Raw genomic sequence first — 15,320 nt, forward strand, 5'->3', positions numbered from 1 at the left:
AAAGTCATTTTATAGCTCTAATTGAGACCAAGGTTTGTGTCTCCATGCAAGTCACCTTTCCTTTTTTATTCCAGCATCATTTTAAGTTACACATCTGCTGTGATGTATTACATTAATTAAATCAAAACCTACTCAAATAAAAGGCCAGCATTTGAAAACTAGCCAATACAAACTGTGTAATACAAAGATTTTCAATCCATCCAACTGAAGTACAAACTTTATTGTAGATAAATTTGAGCAGAATCTGCAATCAAACCCAAATAGATTGTTTTTTAATAAGACAAAAAAGCAGGAGAAAGACCTGGAAGCAGCAAATATAAGGAAAAAAAATAGTAAGATTTAGATATAAAATGCAAAGTTATAAACTTAAAAAATAAAAGCCTAATACAGTCTTGAGAGGGAGGAGTTGTTTGCTTTACATTGTTGAACAATTGCAGTTTACGTATAGAAATCTTATTTCACTTAGCATGTACTTAATGTTTAGAAACTTATTGCAACTATACGTATGTGAAAGGTCAGCAGCCTCCAGCAGATTTTAGTTTGATTTAAAATAAAGTCGTTTTAGATCTTTCAGGTGAGGACATCATCTTATAGAGATTAGAATAGCTTGAGGTGCGAAGACAGAATGAAAATAGCAAAGTAAGCAAAACATGAAGCAGAGTTGTTAGAAGCTAGTTTTATTACCAGGCTTTGGAAATTAGGGTATGAGTGGATACAAAATATATAGTTCAAGTCATAGAACTGATTGTTGGTGCTGTGATACCAAAGGAAAGGTTTTGTAATGTGCTAAACAGAAAACCAAGGAAGTGTGATTTTGGAAAAACCGGTCTTTATATTCACTCCAGAACATGAACACTTGTTTTACTGCCAAAAAAAAAGTCTCATAACTGCTATGAGATTTTAAATCATTGCATATATACAGTTTAAAGTCCTAAAGGCCAGTGGCAGCCTAGTGGTTAGGGCATAGAGCTTGGAATCCTTAGATTCTGAGTCCGAGTTCCACTCCCACAGACTAAATGCAGAGTGAATTTCTCCAATGCAAGATCAATAAAGTTCAATTATAAAGAAAAAAGGTTGAAAATAGGGAGAAAAGGCTTGTTTGACTGCATTTTTCTTCAAATAATTAGAACAGAGTAGTTCATACCACCTGCTGCTGCACAGCAACCATCTGCTGTCTCTGAGATTATGACACTTTTGGCTCACTTATTTGAAGAAAAAAACACAACAAAAACTTTTAGCTTTTCTGAAATATTTACACTATGTTTTTAATTCATGCTGCCATGATCAGTGTTTAATAACATATTCAGATGACAAACTTTATAATTATTAACATTAAAAATGACTACAACAGCACAACTGGTACTAGGTTTCAGCTTTGCAATCTGTGATACTGTTTAACAGTTCGGTTTAATTGGGTACAACATAATTAAAAATAGACGTAGGAAGAGGAAAGGAAAGATACTTTAAATCATAAAGACTATAAGGAAAGATTTGGATGGGTAGCTACTTTTAAAGCCTTAAATTCAATTATTTTGCACCTGTATGTTTTCTGACCTTCCTACAAAGAAAAGACAAGAGGGAGCACCTCTTTAAAGAAAGTTAATCTTTATCATACATGATTTCTATTTTATTGTATATACAGTGAGGAAAATAAGTTTGAACACCCTGCTATTTTGCAAGTATTTTCTTCATTACTCACTATTATTCACCATTTTCCTCTCTGTATAACTGCACATATGAATTAATCAGAGTCAGAGTCATTCTTGGCCAGAAGCTTGTTCCTCTCTTCCCACAATCTGGCGATGTGCTCCAGTCGCATGGAGCCTCTGAAGATCCACTCCCGCCGCTGATTTTCCTGAAATACAGAAATGGGTTTGGAAAGAACACCTTATTAATTAAGAAAATATAAATGCAGTTACACAGCCTCATTTTTAATATACTTAAGAAGTTAATCTGAGTTTCTAGAAAGTTTTACTAGTTTATTTCCTTTTTACATAAATTAGTTTTACATCACGTCAGTCTTTTTAAGAAACTCTTCGAAATTGGAATGACACAGGAACATGCCACTAAGCAAAATGGATGTGCTAATCATTAAGGTTAGGAAATGGAAACCAAGATAAAAAAAAAAGCACACTTAAAAAAAAACAATTTCTATATATTTTACCAGGAAGTGTCATCAATGTTCAAGTATAGCCTTTGACTGAGGAATTTATCATCATACAATAGAGAAATGTTACTTTCTGAAGTTTTGTCTTTACAAAAAACAAAACATGAAAAAATTTAAATGTATTCAAGCCACACAGATTAAAATAAACCAAAACACTACCATAGCTTTTTACTCTGCATTAGATATTCAGCAATATCAATGACTGACCATGTAATAAACAGTCTAGTTTTAGCTGCTGATCCTATTCTGTTTAAAATTACTACATTTCATGAATGGCAAAACTTTAGTAAAGTCAGTTATGCCAATTTTATGTTTTTATTTGAAGTTATGTACACAACTTTTGAACATAGAAAAAAAATACTGACCTGAAAAACTACTTGCATTAAGCTGCAGTCAATAGCAACAACATCACACATCTGCATGACTCCATTTAACTCCACTTTAAAGCTCTGTCCAGCTCTGTACTTGTTTAAATGGGGGTACGGCCAGTCCTTAAGGTACTGTCTCACAAAACACTTGTGCGGCCCGTCTGGAACGTCATCCAAAACATCCTCCACTGTTGGAAGAAGGGAAAAAATTCAATTATATCATCAAGTTTTAAATATATAAAGTAGTAAAGACTAGGACTGGGCAATTAATTGCACTCCAGCCCTGTAGGTGGCAGCTAAATGCTTGAAGTGGGTTTGTCACCACACAGAAATGTAGAGAGAGTTGTAGCTAGTATGCAGATCTATGCATGCAAGTAGAAGTAAACACAATTTCCTGCAAAGGTTAAAGTAAATTCCTGCAACAATGGACTCTGGGGAAGGACGCTTTTAAAAATTAAAAGCTTTAGGTGAAACATCTAAAATCTTGGGGTTACTGCAAATTAAAATCTAAGTAAAATCAATCGCATTACTGGTTAAAAATAATCGCAATTTAGATTTTTTTGGGGGGAAAATTGTTCAGCCCTAGTAAACACAATCTCAGCACAATCTGCAAGGCTTTGATTGAAGGACCTCTCCAGTTTATTCACAACAAACGTCATCTCAAGGCACCTTACAGAGAAAATACAGTCAGACTCGCAAGATATTCTACTAATACGGTACTTTTGTTTGTATATTGATTCAATGAATTAATGCCAGTTCCCACTCCAGCTAACTCTCTATCCTGCACCATCCTCATCATGTAATCATTGGCCCAATTGACTCCCATCCTAAAGGAATCCCACAGTTACCACATGACCCGTGGGAATCCCGAAAAATGTAACTCTCTTTTTTGGTGGGATCATTCACTGATTCAGTCACCCATAATTAAAAGAAATACTGAAAAATGCGTATTATTTTACATCACTTCTATTTGAAGAAGTGTCCTGTTAAGGAGTTTAGATTAATATTGGAGAAAATGTCAAAATCTTTCTCTGAACTTTCGATTCTACGGTTCTTTATCTGGATTTCTACTCTCAACAGAGACATCTGCACAAAGTCTCTATTCAACAGGATGGTCTTCTTATTGGGATGTGATGACACTCTGGTGTGACTGCATTCAAAACAATACTTTTTGGAATTAGTAATATGTGCAGCAATATTGATATGTGCAATATGTTAAACATGCATAAAACAAAGCTTAAGCTACATTTGATAAAATGTATTCAGTCTTTGAGTTCCATTATAGGATCAGTTCTCAAACTTAGGAACCAAATTATTACAAAAAGAAGTACAACTTTAGAGTAACAAATCCATGTTTCAGCTGTAACAAGCGTTACATGCAATTTATATTACTTGAAAATATTTTTACTGAGAGCCATAAGCTTTATTATCGTTAGAGGAACTGAAGTGATGCTGGACAGTTAACTACACTGCAAAAACAATCCAGAAATAAGTAAAAAATGGCTTAAATTAAGTATATTTAGCCTTAATTTGAGCAGGTAAATAAGATGATTTGCCAATGGAATGAGTATTTTCACTCTTAAAATAAGATAGTTAGATAATATTTACTTGAAATAAGACGATAAAATAGTTTTTTCTTATTTTAAAAGGAAATTGTCTTGTTCCATTGGCAAAGTGTCTTACTTATCTCCTCAAATCAAGGAAAAACACACTTATTTTAAGAAAAAATAACTTATTGAGATTTATATTTTTTGCAGTGTACATTTGCTATATAATCACAAAAACTTACACATTCAATTTCCAAAACACAGAGGCACACAAATTTTGCTCATGAAACACATTACAAAATTAAGACCCCAACTTTCCCACTCTAGCTTCGAATGCGTTTAAATTTACACTCCCATATAACAGAAATGCTGATAGTGGATAACATGACAAACATTTTGTTTCTGCAGAGTCCTGAATATCCATTTCTGTTAACTTACATGGTCTGCAAACCAGGTGGAATAAAGGGAGCCCGACGTACACTGGTGTGTGATCATCCATAAACATCAAAAACCTGAATTAAAGAAATCAGAGTAAAACAAAGCCATTCATTTCAATTGTAGGTGAGAAAAAATTTTTTTTTAATATTTTTTCCTTCAAAGAAAAAGAGGGAAAACTGACCCACCTGAACTGGTTTTTCCTGCTGGGCAGCTCAGCCAGTATTCCGGGTCGGAAGCGATACTTGTTATTTTGACAGCGGACCACCACACGGGCACCGATATACAGTTGCTCCACCTTGGGCCTGGTGTTAAAAGAGATATGGTGTCCGGATACAAGACATGTTCCCTTATCTTCAAAACTAACTTTGTACTTTAACCGCCCATCATCTGTACAGAGAGAACAAAACAAATCTCATACATTCATCAACATTATTCTTAGAATACGACGTATAAGTAGCTGGAACTAACGTTGCTAAAAAAATTAAATATAAACATGGAAACTAATCTTAGATTAAAAAAAACTGGGAGAATAAACCTTAAAGAAACAAACCTTAAGTGAATAAGTGACATAACTTATCAAGTAAAAAAAAAAGGGTAGAACTGGAAATTTACAGTCATTTTTACTATTTTTCAAGGCTGCACTTTTAAAAAGATGAAATTGTCCAGTGAGCTGTTCCAAAATAATTTTCTTTTTGTTTTACACTTTTATAAACAAAATGACAAGTAAAATCTGTCTAAAGTCTAAGTAGTACTCTGATTTAATATGTACTAATCAGAGATTAATGAAGAGATTTGATTTGTCTGTCAAAGAAAATGAGCCATCAGGGATTACAAAAACGAATAATCTAAAAATGCAGTTCATCAGATTAACTGGGATCAGATATAACAGGAATCTGATTGTAAAACAGACCAATCCATAACATTGATGCAGAGCATTTCAACAATCTTAGCTATGAAATCAAATACAGACATAAGAAAAACATTCAGCCTCTAATAAATTCAGATGAGACTGAATTAATAAAATGCACTAAAAAGTAAGTTGGCTGGCACCAAGAAACTTTACAACATTAGGGAATAGTACCGTAGTAAAAATGAATATATATGTGGAGAAAAGGCTGATTTCTTCAGAACTATAACAGAGAAAGGCAAGCTTGATCCTAAATGAACCTGGAATTAACTGGGAAAAACTAAATAAATGGAAAAATCGAAAATAATCACAAAGTTGCAGATGATTTTTCCCCTTAAATCAACATCAACTATAGCACAGAGTTTCTTATTTCACAATTAATATATCTATTGGATAAATGGGTTAGGGCCAACTTTTAGCATAGCTTGTGGGGAAAAAAAGAAACCCTGTCTTACAGATAAGATCACTCAACTCTTCCAGAACAAGAGATATCTATGCATGATACGTGTATGTTAAAAGACCTTACTTCTACAATAATGACTCCAACAAACAAACTCCAATAAACCAATATAATCATTCTCTGAGGGAAGTCTTCAGCAGTCACTCCAGTCTAAAATAATGGAGACTGGACATCTACGACCTCAGCTGAACTGGGCACCAAACTCAGAATAATCCTGCTACCAACTAGAGTTGGTTCTAAGAGTAACTGATTGGGAATCGGCCTTTCTAAAACTAAAAATCCAGGAAATGCAGGGATTTACCCCAGAACTTTCTCTAATGTTCTCGCCTATCCAACTTTCTGAAACAGAGCCTGGTCACAAGTAAGCAAAACTTCATAGAAATTATACAAACAATAAAAATACTGAATAATAAAAACAAGATGTCATCATTACACTTCTAACATGAACATAAATTTTCAAGTTGGGAGGGGAATCAAATATTCTAATATTTGACATTTAAAAATTGTGAGAGGCCCATCAGATAACCATTTAGTTTTTAAGAGAAAAGGAACAATATGTAATGATCAACAACCTGTGAAGACTTTATTTTTCCTCTCCAGAAAAGTGCTTTTAGTCAGTCCAAAAAAGTAAAAAGACACTCGAGTTTGTTTCAATGTTTGAAGACATTTCGCTTCCCATCTAGGAAGCTTTTTTAATTCAAAATATTAGAATTAGCAGCGAGTCTGAGGCTTCATAGAGTGGACCAAAAAATTTGTTTTGGCTTAGAAAGCATGCAAATTGAACCAGCTTTTAGAGTGAATTCTCAGTTACAGCTATAAGAGACTGGAATTCAGCCCCTGGACAATCAGAGCTTGTACCTCTTACAGTCTTAAGTAGTTAAACTGCTTTGAGCAGACCAGATATGTAATCATTTTGAATAAGATTTGGTGCATCACAGACTGCTACAGAAGATATTTCTTGCCTACCATTATTAACATCTAGAAAAAAATAAATCTCATTCCCTATGGGATCAATAAAGTACTTTGTATTAAATTTACAAGGATTGCAAACAACTTTATCAGCATGTGATATAAAAAAAAACATCTACTTTTTGTATATTTTAGCTGCAGAGCAACAAACTTCACTTTATCTTGCAGTAAAACAAATAAATAAACTTTCAATTTAAACCTTACCTTTTCTAATGATTTCCACTATTTTACCACGCTGCCACCTCATGGGTCTTCTTCGAGCAATGACCACCATGTCAACTTTAATTTCTTCTTCCGGTAAGTCAGGCCGGATCTTATCACGTGAGCAAAGGGAAAAAACTGCAGACACGCTTGGGTTATTTTAATAAATGCTGTTTTAGCATTTTGCTGTATTTTCTTTAAACTGCGCTAATATGATGTGATTTTGCAGTTTAATTAGTGATCTTACCATTACAGTTGTGACTGGTTGTAGGCATCCTGATCAGGTCACAATTAGAGGAGTTTGAATACTTCAGTTTGCTATTTATGACCCAGAAATCTGAATCGCTGGAATCCTCCTCTGATTCCCACTGCGTGTCCGAATCAGAGCTGCTGAAGGATTCATCTTCGCTGTAGAACTGCGGAGGGGTTGGGGGTCTCAAAGCGCCAATTTTATATTCAGGCAGTTTGGTCAAAACCACAACGGCTTCTTTTACAAGACTGAGGGAGTCACAACCGTTTTCAAACTTGGTGGCCTTCCTGGGAGTTTCATGTGTGGAGGGAGCCGAGTCCCACGGAGAATTAGGTGAATTTTCTACAAAGAACACAACAGGATTTTTTTTTTCAAAAGTCAGGCCCACAGTTGATGCCTACAAAATGTTTGAAAACCTAAAATGTTTAAAAAATAATAATCTGACATGGTTAACTGCTCCTTGTCAATTTCAAAGCATGTAATACATGCACACCAAAGTTAATAAACAGTGATCACCTCTTTCTTTGTCAGGATTAGTTTTCCTCTTGTTTTGCTTCCTCCCCCTGGAGGCAGAAGTCTTTTTAGTTCTCGTCTTGGGCTTATCCACCTCCATCGCAACTGCAAACACACACATTTTTAAACATGGCAGATGACAACAATGGAAAGGTCTGTTTGTAACAGAACACATTCTTAAGCGCCTTCCTAAAAGGTTATTTTTTTTTATAAAAATGTGCATCTCCTCTCATACAATAAATTCTAATATCAGGGGAGAACTAGGAGGCAATCATACAATAAAGAAGATATATACCGTTCAGTCTTGAACTAATGAATACAAAATAATCTTAAAGTTGGTGAATCTGGTATTTTGTTTTTAAACAAGAAAACAATATGAAGAATAATTAACATTTTGCTCCAACAAATTGAGAAAAAACACACGGTAAAAAAAATTCAAATTCAAAGACCTAATATTATGTGTTTTGTTGAAATTGTGGCAAAACGTCACCGTTCCACTACAGCGCTTATAAACTGGTTGGATATGTTTGTGCTGATATCCTGTGCTCAATGGCAAAATATCTCTATGGGTTTCTCTTATCGTAAAGCATCCTTGTGATGCTTTAAGAAAAAAACAACAACAACAACAACAACAGAAAAACAATGAAATACAGTTTTTTTTCTGGTATAAACTTTAAAAGTTGGACCTTGGGATGTGCATTTCTAGGAAGGCTGGAGATGCGTAAATTCTGATACTGATATTTCAGCTTTAAGTATTGCTGGATATTGATTTTGTAAGGAAGTGACCTGATACAATATCAGCATGAGTCAAACTTTTTATCAACAATATTGCTGGAAACAAACAGAACAGAATAAGACATACATTTGTAAACAATCTCAGTTTAACAGAAACTAATGTTTGCTTCTCTAGATCATAAACAATTAATTTAAAACCTAAATGCTCCAGACAAGTAAACTGACAAATGCTGCCCTTACAGATGTGATCACACCAGCTGAATTAATCAAATAGATCTCATTACTTGCACCTGGTTACTGATTCTACTTAAAACAAAAAACTATAGTGTTTTGTTCCGTTTTTACCCACATTTGGCATCAAAAAGTTTTGTGTAAGTAATAACCTTCTTTTCAAATAAGCTTACATGTTTTAATACTTTGAAACCAGCTTAAGGAAAGAGCTTTTAAAGTGTCACAAAACGCATTTAGTTTGTTTAGGGTGTGCTTGAGGTCAGTCCAGCATTTTAACAACGTTCCTGCCAGCTAAATCCGTATAAGTCACTCGTCAACAACCATAAAAATCCAACTAAAAAGTTTGGATTCGGTTAATCTGTGCGGAGATGGTGAATTTAGACAATTTTAGACCGAAATTTCACCGTAAGCCCATGAGTCGCTTCAGAGTTAGCTTTAGCTTATTTGCAAACGAAGCGACTCGTTTTAAACCTACACTATTATACATTGACAAATTGTAGAAAAGCTAAAAGGCATAAAGAAAAACTTACCTTTAACGTCTTTAAGTGCTCACCGTAATAACAAAGGTCTTGGGCGACTACCAATGCGTTTTTTTCCTTCTTTTTTTTCACCCTTTTTTCTTTAGTCGTCACAATTACTTTATGAACTAAATCACGGACTGATAATAACTTAGAAGCTAATACTACCGAAACTAGCCGGCATTAATCAAATTGTTGGAAAAAAGCAACCAGTTGTGTGGATTTTACACAACAAATTAACAAAGCCTCTACTTCGGCTTTATATCTTCTTCTTCTTCTTCTTCTTATGAGATTTTATGGCGGTTGGCAAACTTGTGAAATGTGCATTACCGCCACCAACTGATATGGAGTAAAGCAAGGAAACAGGAAACGATTCACCCCCCCCAAAAAAAAAAAAAAAAAAAAAAAAAAAAAAATACAATAAAATAACCTGTGTAACTTAAACCCACATAATACTAAATTATACTAAATTACATTTGCCCGTATAATTTAATTTACTCTAGGTCATCGTACCTCTGCCAGTTTCTGATGGTCCCATTGGTCTTTCCATCATGCTTCCAACCATCTCCCAGTTCATATCTTTAACATCCAGATATTTTTCTGCAGCCTTCACTATTATTTTGATTTTTTCTGTTTTTTTTGTCGTCTGAGCAGTACAATTAATCACTTCCACCATGAAAAGAACAAAATTTGTCTTTTTAACAATTAGTGAGTCTTCATCAATTTTTGGAGATTTCTCTAGAGGTTTGAAATTTGCCGTGTGTTGAACTGTAGGTTTGGGTTTTTCTGACTGAGATGGGATCCTTTTTGCAGCTTCAGCATAAGTTATTCCAAGCTCAAATTTCATTTTTTTTATTTCTTCAGACCTTTTGCTTGCTTCACAGCCGCGATAAGCAGCAGTATGTTCTCCACCACAATTACAGCATTTTATTTTAGCTTCTTTTCCACATTTACCATATTCATGTTCTCCTGCACACCTTCCACACCTCTGTTTCCCTTTACAAACTGCTGCAATGTGTCCGAATTTTTGACATTTGAAACATCTCAATGGTGGTGGATTGTAGATTTTGACATTGTAACTGATGTAACCGATGAATACTTTGCTTGGTAATTGCTCTTCCTCGAATTTAATTAGTACAGATAAACTGTCAGATCTTTCTCCGTTTCTTGTTGTTTTTAACCGTTTTACTTCTTTTACTTTTGCACCGCTTATGTTTTCCAGAATCTCTTTTTCAGAAATTTTCAGAGGAACTCCTCCAATGACTCCCCTGCTGATCTTTTTGTTCTCCATTAGGCTGCACTGAACTCTTATCCCGTCAATTTTGTTAATACGTATTGCTTTGCCTTGCTGGGCGCTGTCTCTGCAGTTAATTAGCAGGTCTCCACTGTACAGAATTCTGGCACCTCTGACTTCTCCAACAAGTTTATTGATGGTTTTTGTTAAGTGAACCGGATTCCAGTTTGTAAAAGAGTCTGCCTGATTAACGACTTTGAATATGACTTTGAATTCATTTTGTTGTGCTGTGGAATGTATGGATTGATCATCACTGGATTGTTCTGAACTAGATTCCCCTTTAACTGATCTCTGTTTTTTCCGCTTTTTCTCATTTTTTGATGCTGCTATCTTCCAACCTTCATTGTCACTATTTCCCTCTTCCATCCCACAAGAATCGCTTCCTGTTTCCTCACTACTCACGGCCCAGGACATTTCTCCACAAGCAGAGCAGCTTCAAAACACGCGCCATGCACCAAACGCGGCGTTCATCCTTGTCCCTCCACCACTCGGAGCAGCCCCCTTATATCTTCTTTGTGGGTTCAATGTGTTTTAGTCGTGGAGAGTAGAAGAAACCGGAGCAGCTCTGCCACCTGTTGGTAGAGGGTGCAAATAGCATTGCTGACAAAAGGAACGACTCCCACATTTACAGTATTACTTAGACCATCAAGAGTACAAAACGAGCTGTAATATTTTTTATAGCTTTTATATTTCATATTCAATCATGTTGAAAATTCCAAAAAACATTAAATAGAAACGTCCAGCTATCTTAGTAATCTTAGAATATCCTTTAATGTCTAAATTATGTATGTGACTCAGAAGTTGAAAATACCTTCATCTAAAGGAACGTATTGAATCCCAAGATTATGGATTATGTACCTTCATCTAAAGGAACGTATTAAATTGCAAGATTATGGACAACAAGGATAAATGAAAGCAGTTAAAAGTTGCTATATTTTGTACAATTATTTGGTACAGAAAAATTAAGTTTGATGTGCATGTGTGTGTATCAAACGAGCATTTGAAATCCTCTTGATGAAAAAGACAAATGAGATTTAATATGAGGGAGTATTTGATTTAGTTTCCTAATGTTTCGATGAATATTAGAAATAATAATAATAAATTGCATCTACCTTCCATTTCAAAAATCTCCAACATAGTTAAATCATCCATCGTGAAGCATCAGCCACAGTGGTTCGTTATATTTAAATGTTTACAACAATTCATGTGGAGTCCTCAACCTTTATGACATTTATGTATTGATCTCTGGTATGATTCACTCCCCCTTGATCCCCCTTGATCACTGGAGTGATGATGTAATGATGAAGAAACATTTCAGAATCAGAAATACTTTAATAATCCCAGAGGGAAATTACTTCTGTCACATAATCCAGTTACAGTTATATATATATATATATATATATATATATATATATATATATATATATATTGTATATATGCATATATATTTACTGCAAATTTTAATTTTATGATTATTTGCGACAGGACTTGTCCTTGCCAGCATATACTGCATATATTTTGGATCTGATAAAGTCAATGTATAATGATTAAAATTTTGCACTTGAAATTAAATATCTGAGAGAAATTATGGTGCAATCTGACTTAGGTTCCCCTCATCAGTCACTATCTGTGTCGCCAATTTCCCCCCTCTCCAAAATCTGCATATCAGTACGGATGGGCCAGAGTTTGTGTGACGGACCGATCATTTTCACAACAACTTTGTTTTTTATATATCACAACCTTTGCATGGAAGTGGACTTATGCAAATTTAAAGCCCAGTTTTGTGCCTACTAGAGCTTTATAAATGAGAACCCAGAATTTTTAAGTCACATAGGGTGTCTTTGTTATACTGTATGATATCAGTAAACAGTTGACACTAAACCACAGCTAAAAATTATTTTACAACTTCAACCAAAACTCAAAAACAATAGAATGTAGGCAAGGCAAGTTTATTTGTATAGCACGAATCAGTACAAAGAAAATTTAAAGTGCTTCACGTGAATTATATAATAAGGAAATTAAAAGCCAAATTAAGACAAGTAGAGGTAAAAAAAAACAAAAAAACAAATAGAACAAACAAAACAGACAAACTTAAGTTAATTATACCACAGTTTAAAGTGTAATTTCAACACTCAAAAGCAGTTCTAAACAAACAGGTTTTTAACTTCACTTTAGAAGCACCAGGCTTTCAGCACATTTACACTCTGGATGTTTGTTTCAGATAAGCGGATCATAGGTCTAAATGCTGCTTCTCCATGTTTGGTTCTAGTTCTGGGTGTGCCGAGTAGGCTGGAACTAGAAGGCCTGAGTGGTCTGGGAGGTTGATACACTGACAACAAATCTGTTATGTATTGAGGTGCTGATCCATTCAGTGATTTATAGACTAACACGATTTTAAAGTTTATTTTCAGAACTACAGGTAGCCAGTATAAGGGCTTCAGGACCGGGATGATGTGCTCTACTTTCATAGTTCTAGTGAGAACACGGGCAGCAGTGTTTTGGATCAGCTCCAGCTGTCTGATGGACTTTTTAGGCAAACCTATGAAGACACTGTTGCATTACTTAATTCTACTAATGAGAAATTTCTTAACTAGTTTTTCTAGATCCATTTTGGACACTAGTCCTTTAATCCTGGAGATGTTCTTCAGGTGATAAAAGGTTGATTTATTGACTGCCTTTATTTGCCTCTGACGGTTCAGGTCTCAGTCCTTCATGACACCAAGATTTTGGCCATAATCCATGGCTTGTTAAAAGTCTTTAAATGGCCTTGCCCCACCATATATCGCTTATCTCCTACATGCTTGTATCGCTTTGTTCTCTTAGATCAGCAGATTAGTTACTCTTGTCAGTACCTAGAACGAGGCGTAAACTCAAAGGGGTCTGGCCTTCTCTGTAGCCAGTCCCAAACTTTGGAAGGATTTGTTACTGTATATCAGGTAGCCTCCTCTTTTACCATTTTTTAAATCGTTTTTAAAATCTCATCTTTTCTTTCTGGCATTTAATACTCAAAAGGATGCTGGTATTGGTTGGTTTTATGTTTTATTTCTTTTATTTTCTATATTGTTATTATCATTTTTTGATGTGTATTTCTGCTTTTGTGCAGCACTTTGGTCCTATTTTTTTTAAGTGCTATATAAATAGAGTGGGATGGGATTGGCTTCTAGCTGTAAGAGCTGAAGCTGCAAACTAACTCTGGATATCTCCTCCATTGGTCTGAAGATTATTACCTCAGTTTTGTTTTTATTCAGGTGGAAAAAATATGGCACATCCACATATTGATCTGTTCTAAGGGTGGCAAGGTATACAGCAGAGGGCCCATGCAGGATCAGATGCCCAGACTCCCGGGTGAAAGTCCTGCCTGTTGACAGGTCAGCCAAAGGAATATCCAATGGCCAAGTAGCCAAGGTGCATCATCAGTTGTATATGGGGTTCAGTTATATGGGGTTCCGTTAGTGCCAAAAATATGTTTATGTGTCTTCTGGTGTGTCCATAATGGAACCCCATATAGTGACAGCACCCCACACTGTCACATAGGCATTTAACCAACGCTCTGATGGGTTTATAGTCACCTGGTGACATTGTAATGTCAAGCTGTGTGCCATTTGCATCATTATGGTAGATGATATTGTTGTTTGCTATAATCTGAGCTAAAGGGAGCATGTAAATCTTGAACAGGAGGGCCCCAGTATGGAGCCCTGAGGAACCCTGTATATACCTGTATATGATTTTTTCTGGTCTCTGTTAAAAAATAAAAATGTCAAAATGCTTCAGCAAAAATAATTAAAGACCAAACTTGAATGCATGCTTAGAATCCTTAATTCCTATGTTACATAGATTCCCTGTAAAATGGGTAACTGTAAATGGGTCAGAGTAAGCTCCTGGTTTGCATTGATCAGTATCCATTAAAACACCTTGACATGCACATCTACAACATTGTTTCAGATCATGTATCAACATTTAATTAAAAAAACGGTATTTCGTCATACATATAACCTTTTTTTTCTACTGTTTATAATTCCCAGCAAAGCAAAAATTATACAAGAATAACCTAAAATGGCAACAGGAGGTGTTGACTTGGCCTCCAAGTCCCCAAGACCTCAGTCCAATCAAGCATCTGTGGGATCAATATAGACCACATCTCAAAAAGTACTATTAAGGATCTGCTGCTCGTGGCACCAAATGCTAAAGCAGACATTCAATTGTCTAATGGAGACCACGGTTCAGGGTTGTTAAAAAAACTTCGACATAACATATCTGGTATTTCATCAATTCTCAAAATCCGGTCTTAACTATCTACCTTTCAGAGATACCAGTGACCTGTATTATCCTGGCCAAACGTTACTTTGTCAGTTGTCGAAGTATGAAAACATCCTCCTGAGAGAGTCCTAAAATGTTCTGAAAAAATTAAGAATTGGCCTCTGTCTGCCTCAGGTTATCTGCTCCTCCTGGTAGGTAGAGGTGGAGATGGAGCCATAAGGGTCCACCACTGTCTGAGCGCAACGCACCACAGTCACCAGAAGAAAGAAGCACAGCAGGAAGAGGAAGAAGAGGGCAAAGCCGAGGTCCACATCCACCTCAAAGGGTGGCGGTGGGTTTGAAGATTGGTCCATGTAGGCTACGCTGACTCCTGTTAATGCTCCTCCTTTTGTCAGAGAGGTCCTCTCGCCTCAGGTCAGAGGTGACATCCAGCTGAGATGGTTGGAAACACTTGAGAAGCGAAAA

General features: G+C 35.5%; 1 protein-coding gene across 1 annotated transcript; it reads right to left on the reverse strand.

Moving 5' to 3' along the window:
- Nucleotides 1-661: 661 nt before the first annotated feature.
- Nucleotides 662-9,569, reverse strand: LOC119779597 (histone-lysine N-methyltransferase SETDB1-B-like). The gene is made up of 8 exons (XM_038279277.1): nt 9,317-9,569; nt 7,824-7,925; nt 7,305-7,649; nt 7,061-7,195; nt 4,706-4,907; nt 4,521-4,594; nt 2,533-2,723; nt 662-1,855 (listed from the first exon to the last, which is right to left on the reverse strand). The coding sequence occupies exons 2-8, from the start codon at nt 7,918-7,920 to the stop codon at nt 1,742-1,744; spliced, it is 1,158 nt and encodes a 385-aa protein (XP_038135205.1). The 5' UTR covers nt 7,921-7,925; nt 9,317-9,569; the 3' UTR covers nt 662-1,741.
- Between the last annotated feature and the right edge of the window lie 5,751 nt (nt 9,570-15,320).

Source organism: Cyprinodon tularosa, unplaced genomic scaffold, assembly GCF_016077235.1.
Source record: "Cyprinodon tularosa strain WSP-4 unplaced genomic scaffold, ASM1607723v1 ctg15, whole genome shotgun sequence".
NCBI classification, from domain to species: Eukaryota; Metazoa; Chordata; class Actinopteri; order Cyprinodontiformes; family Cyprinodontidae; genus Cyprinodon; species Cyprinodon tularosa.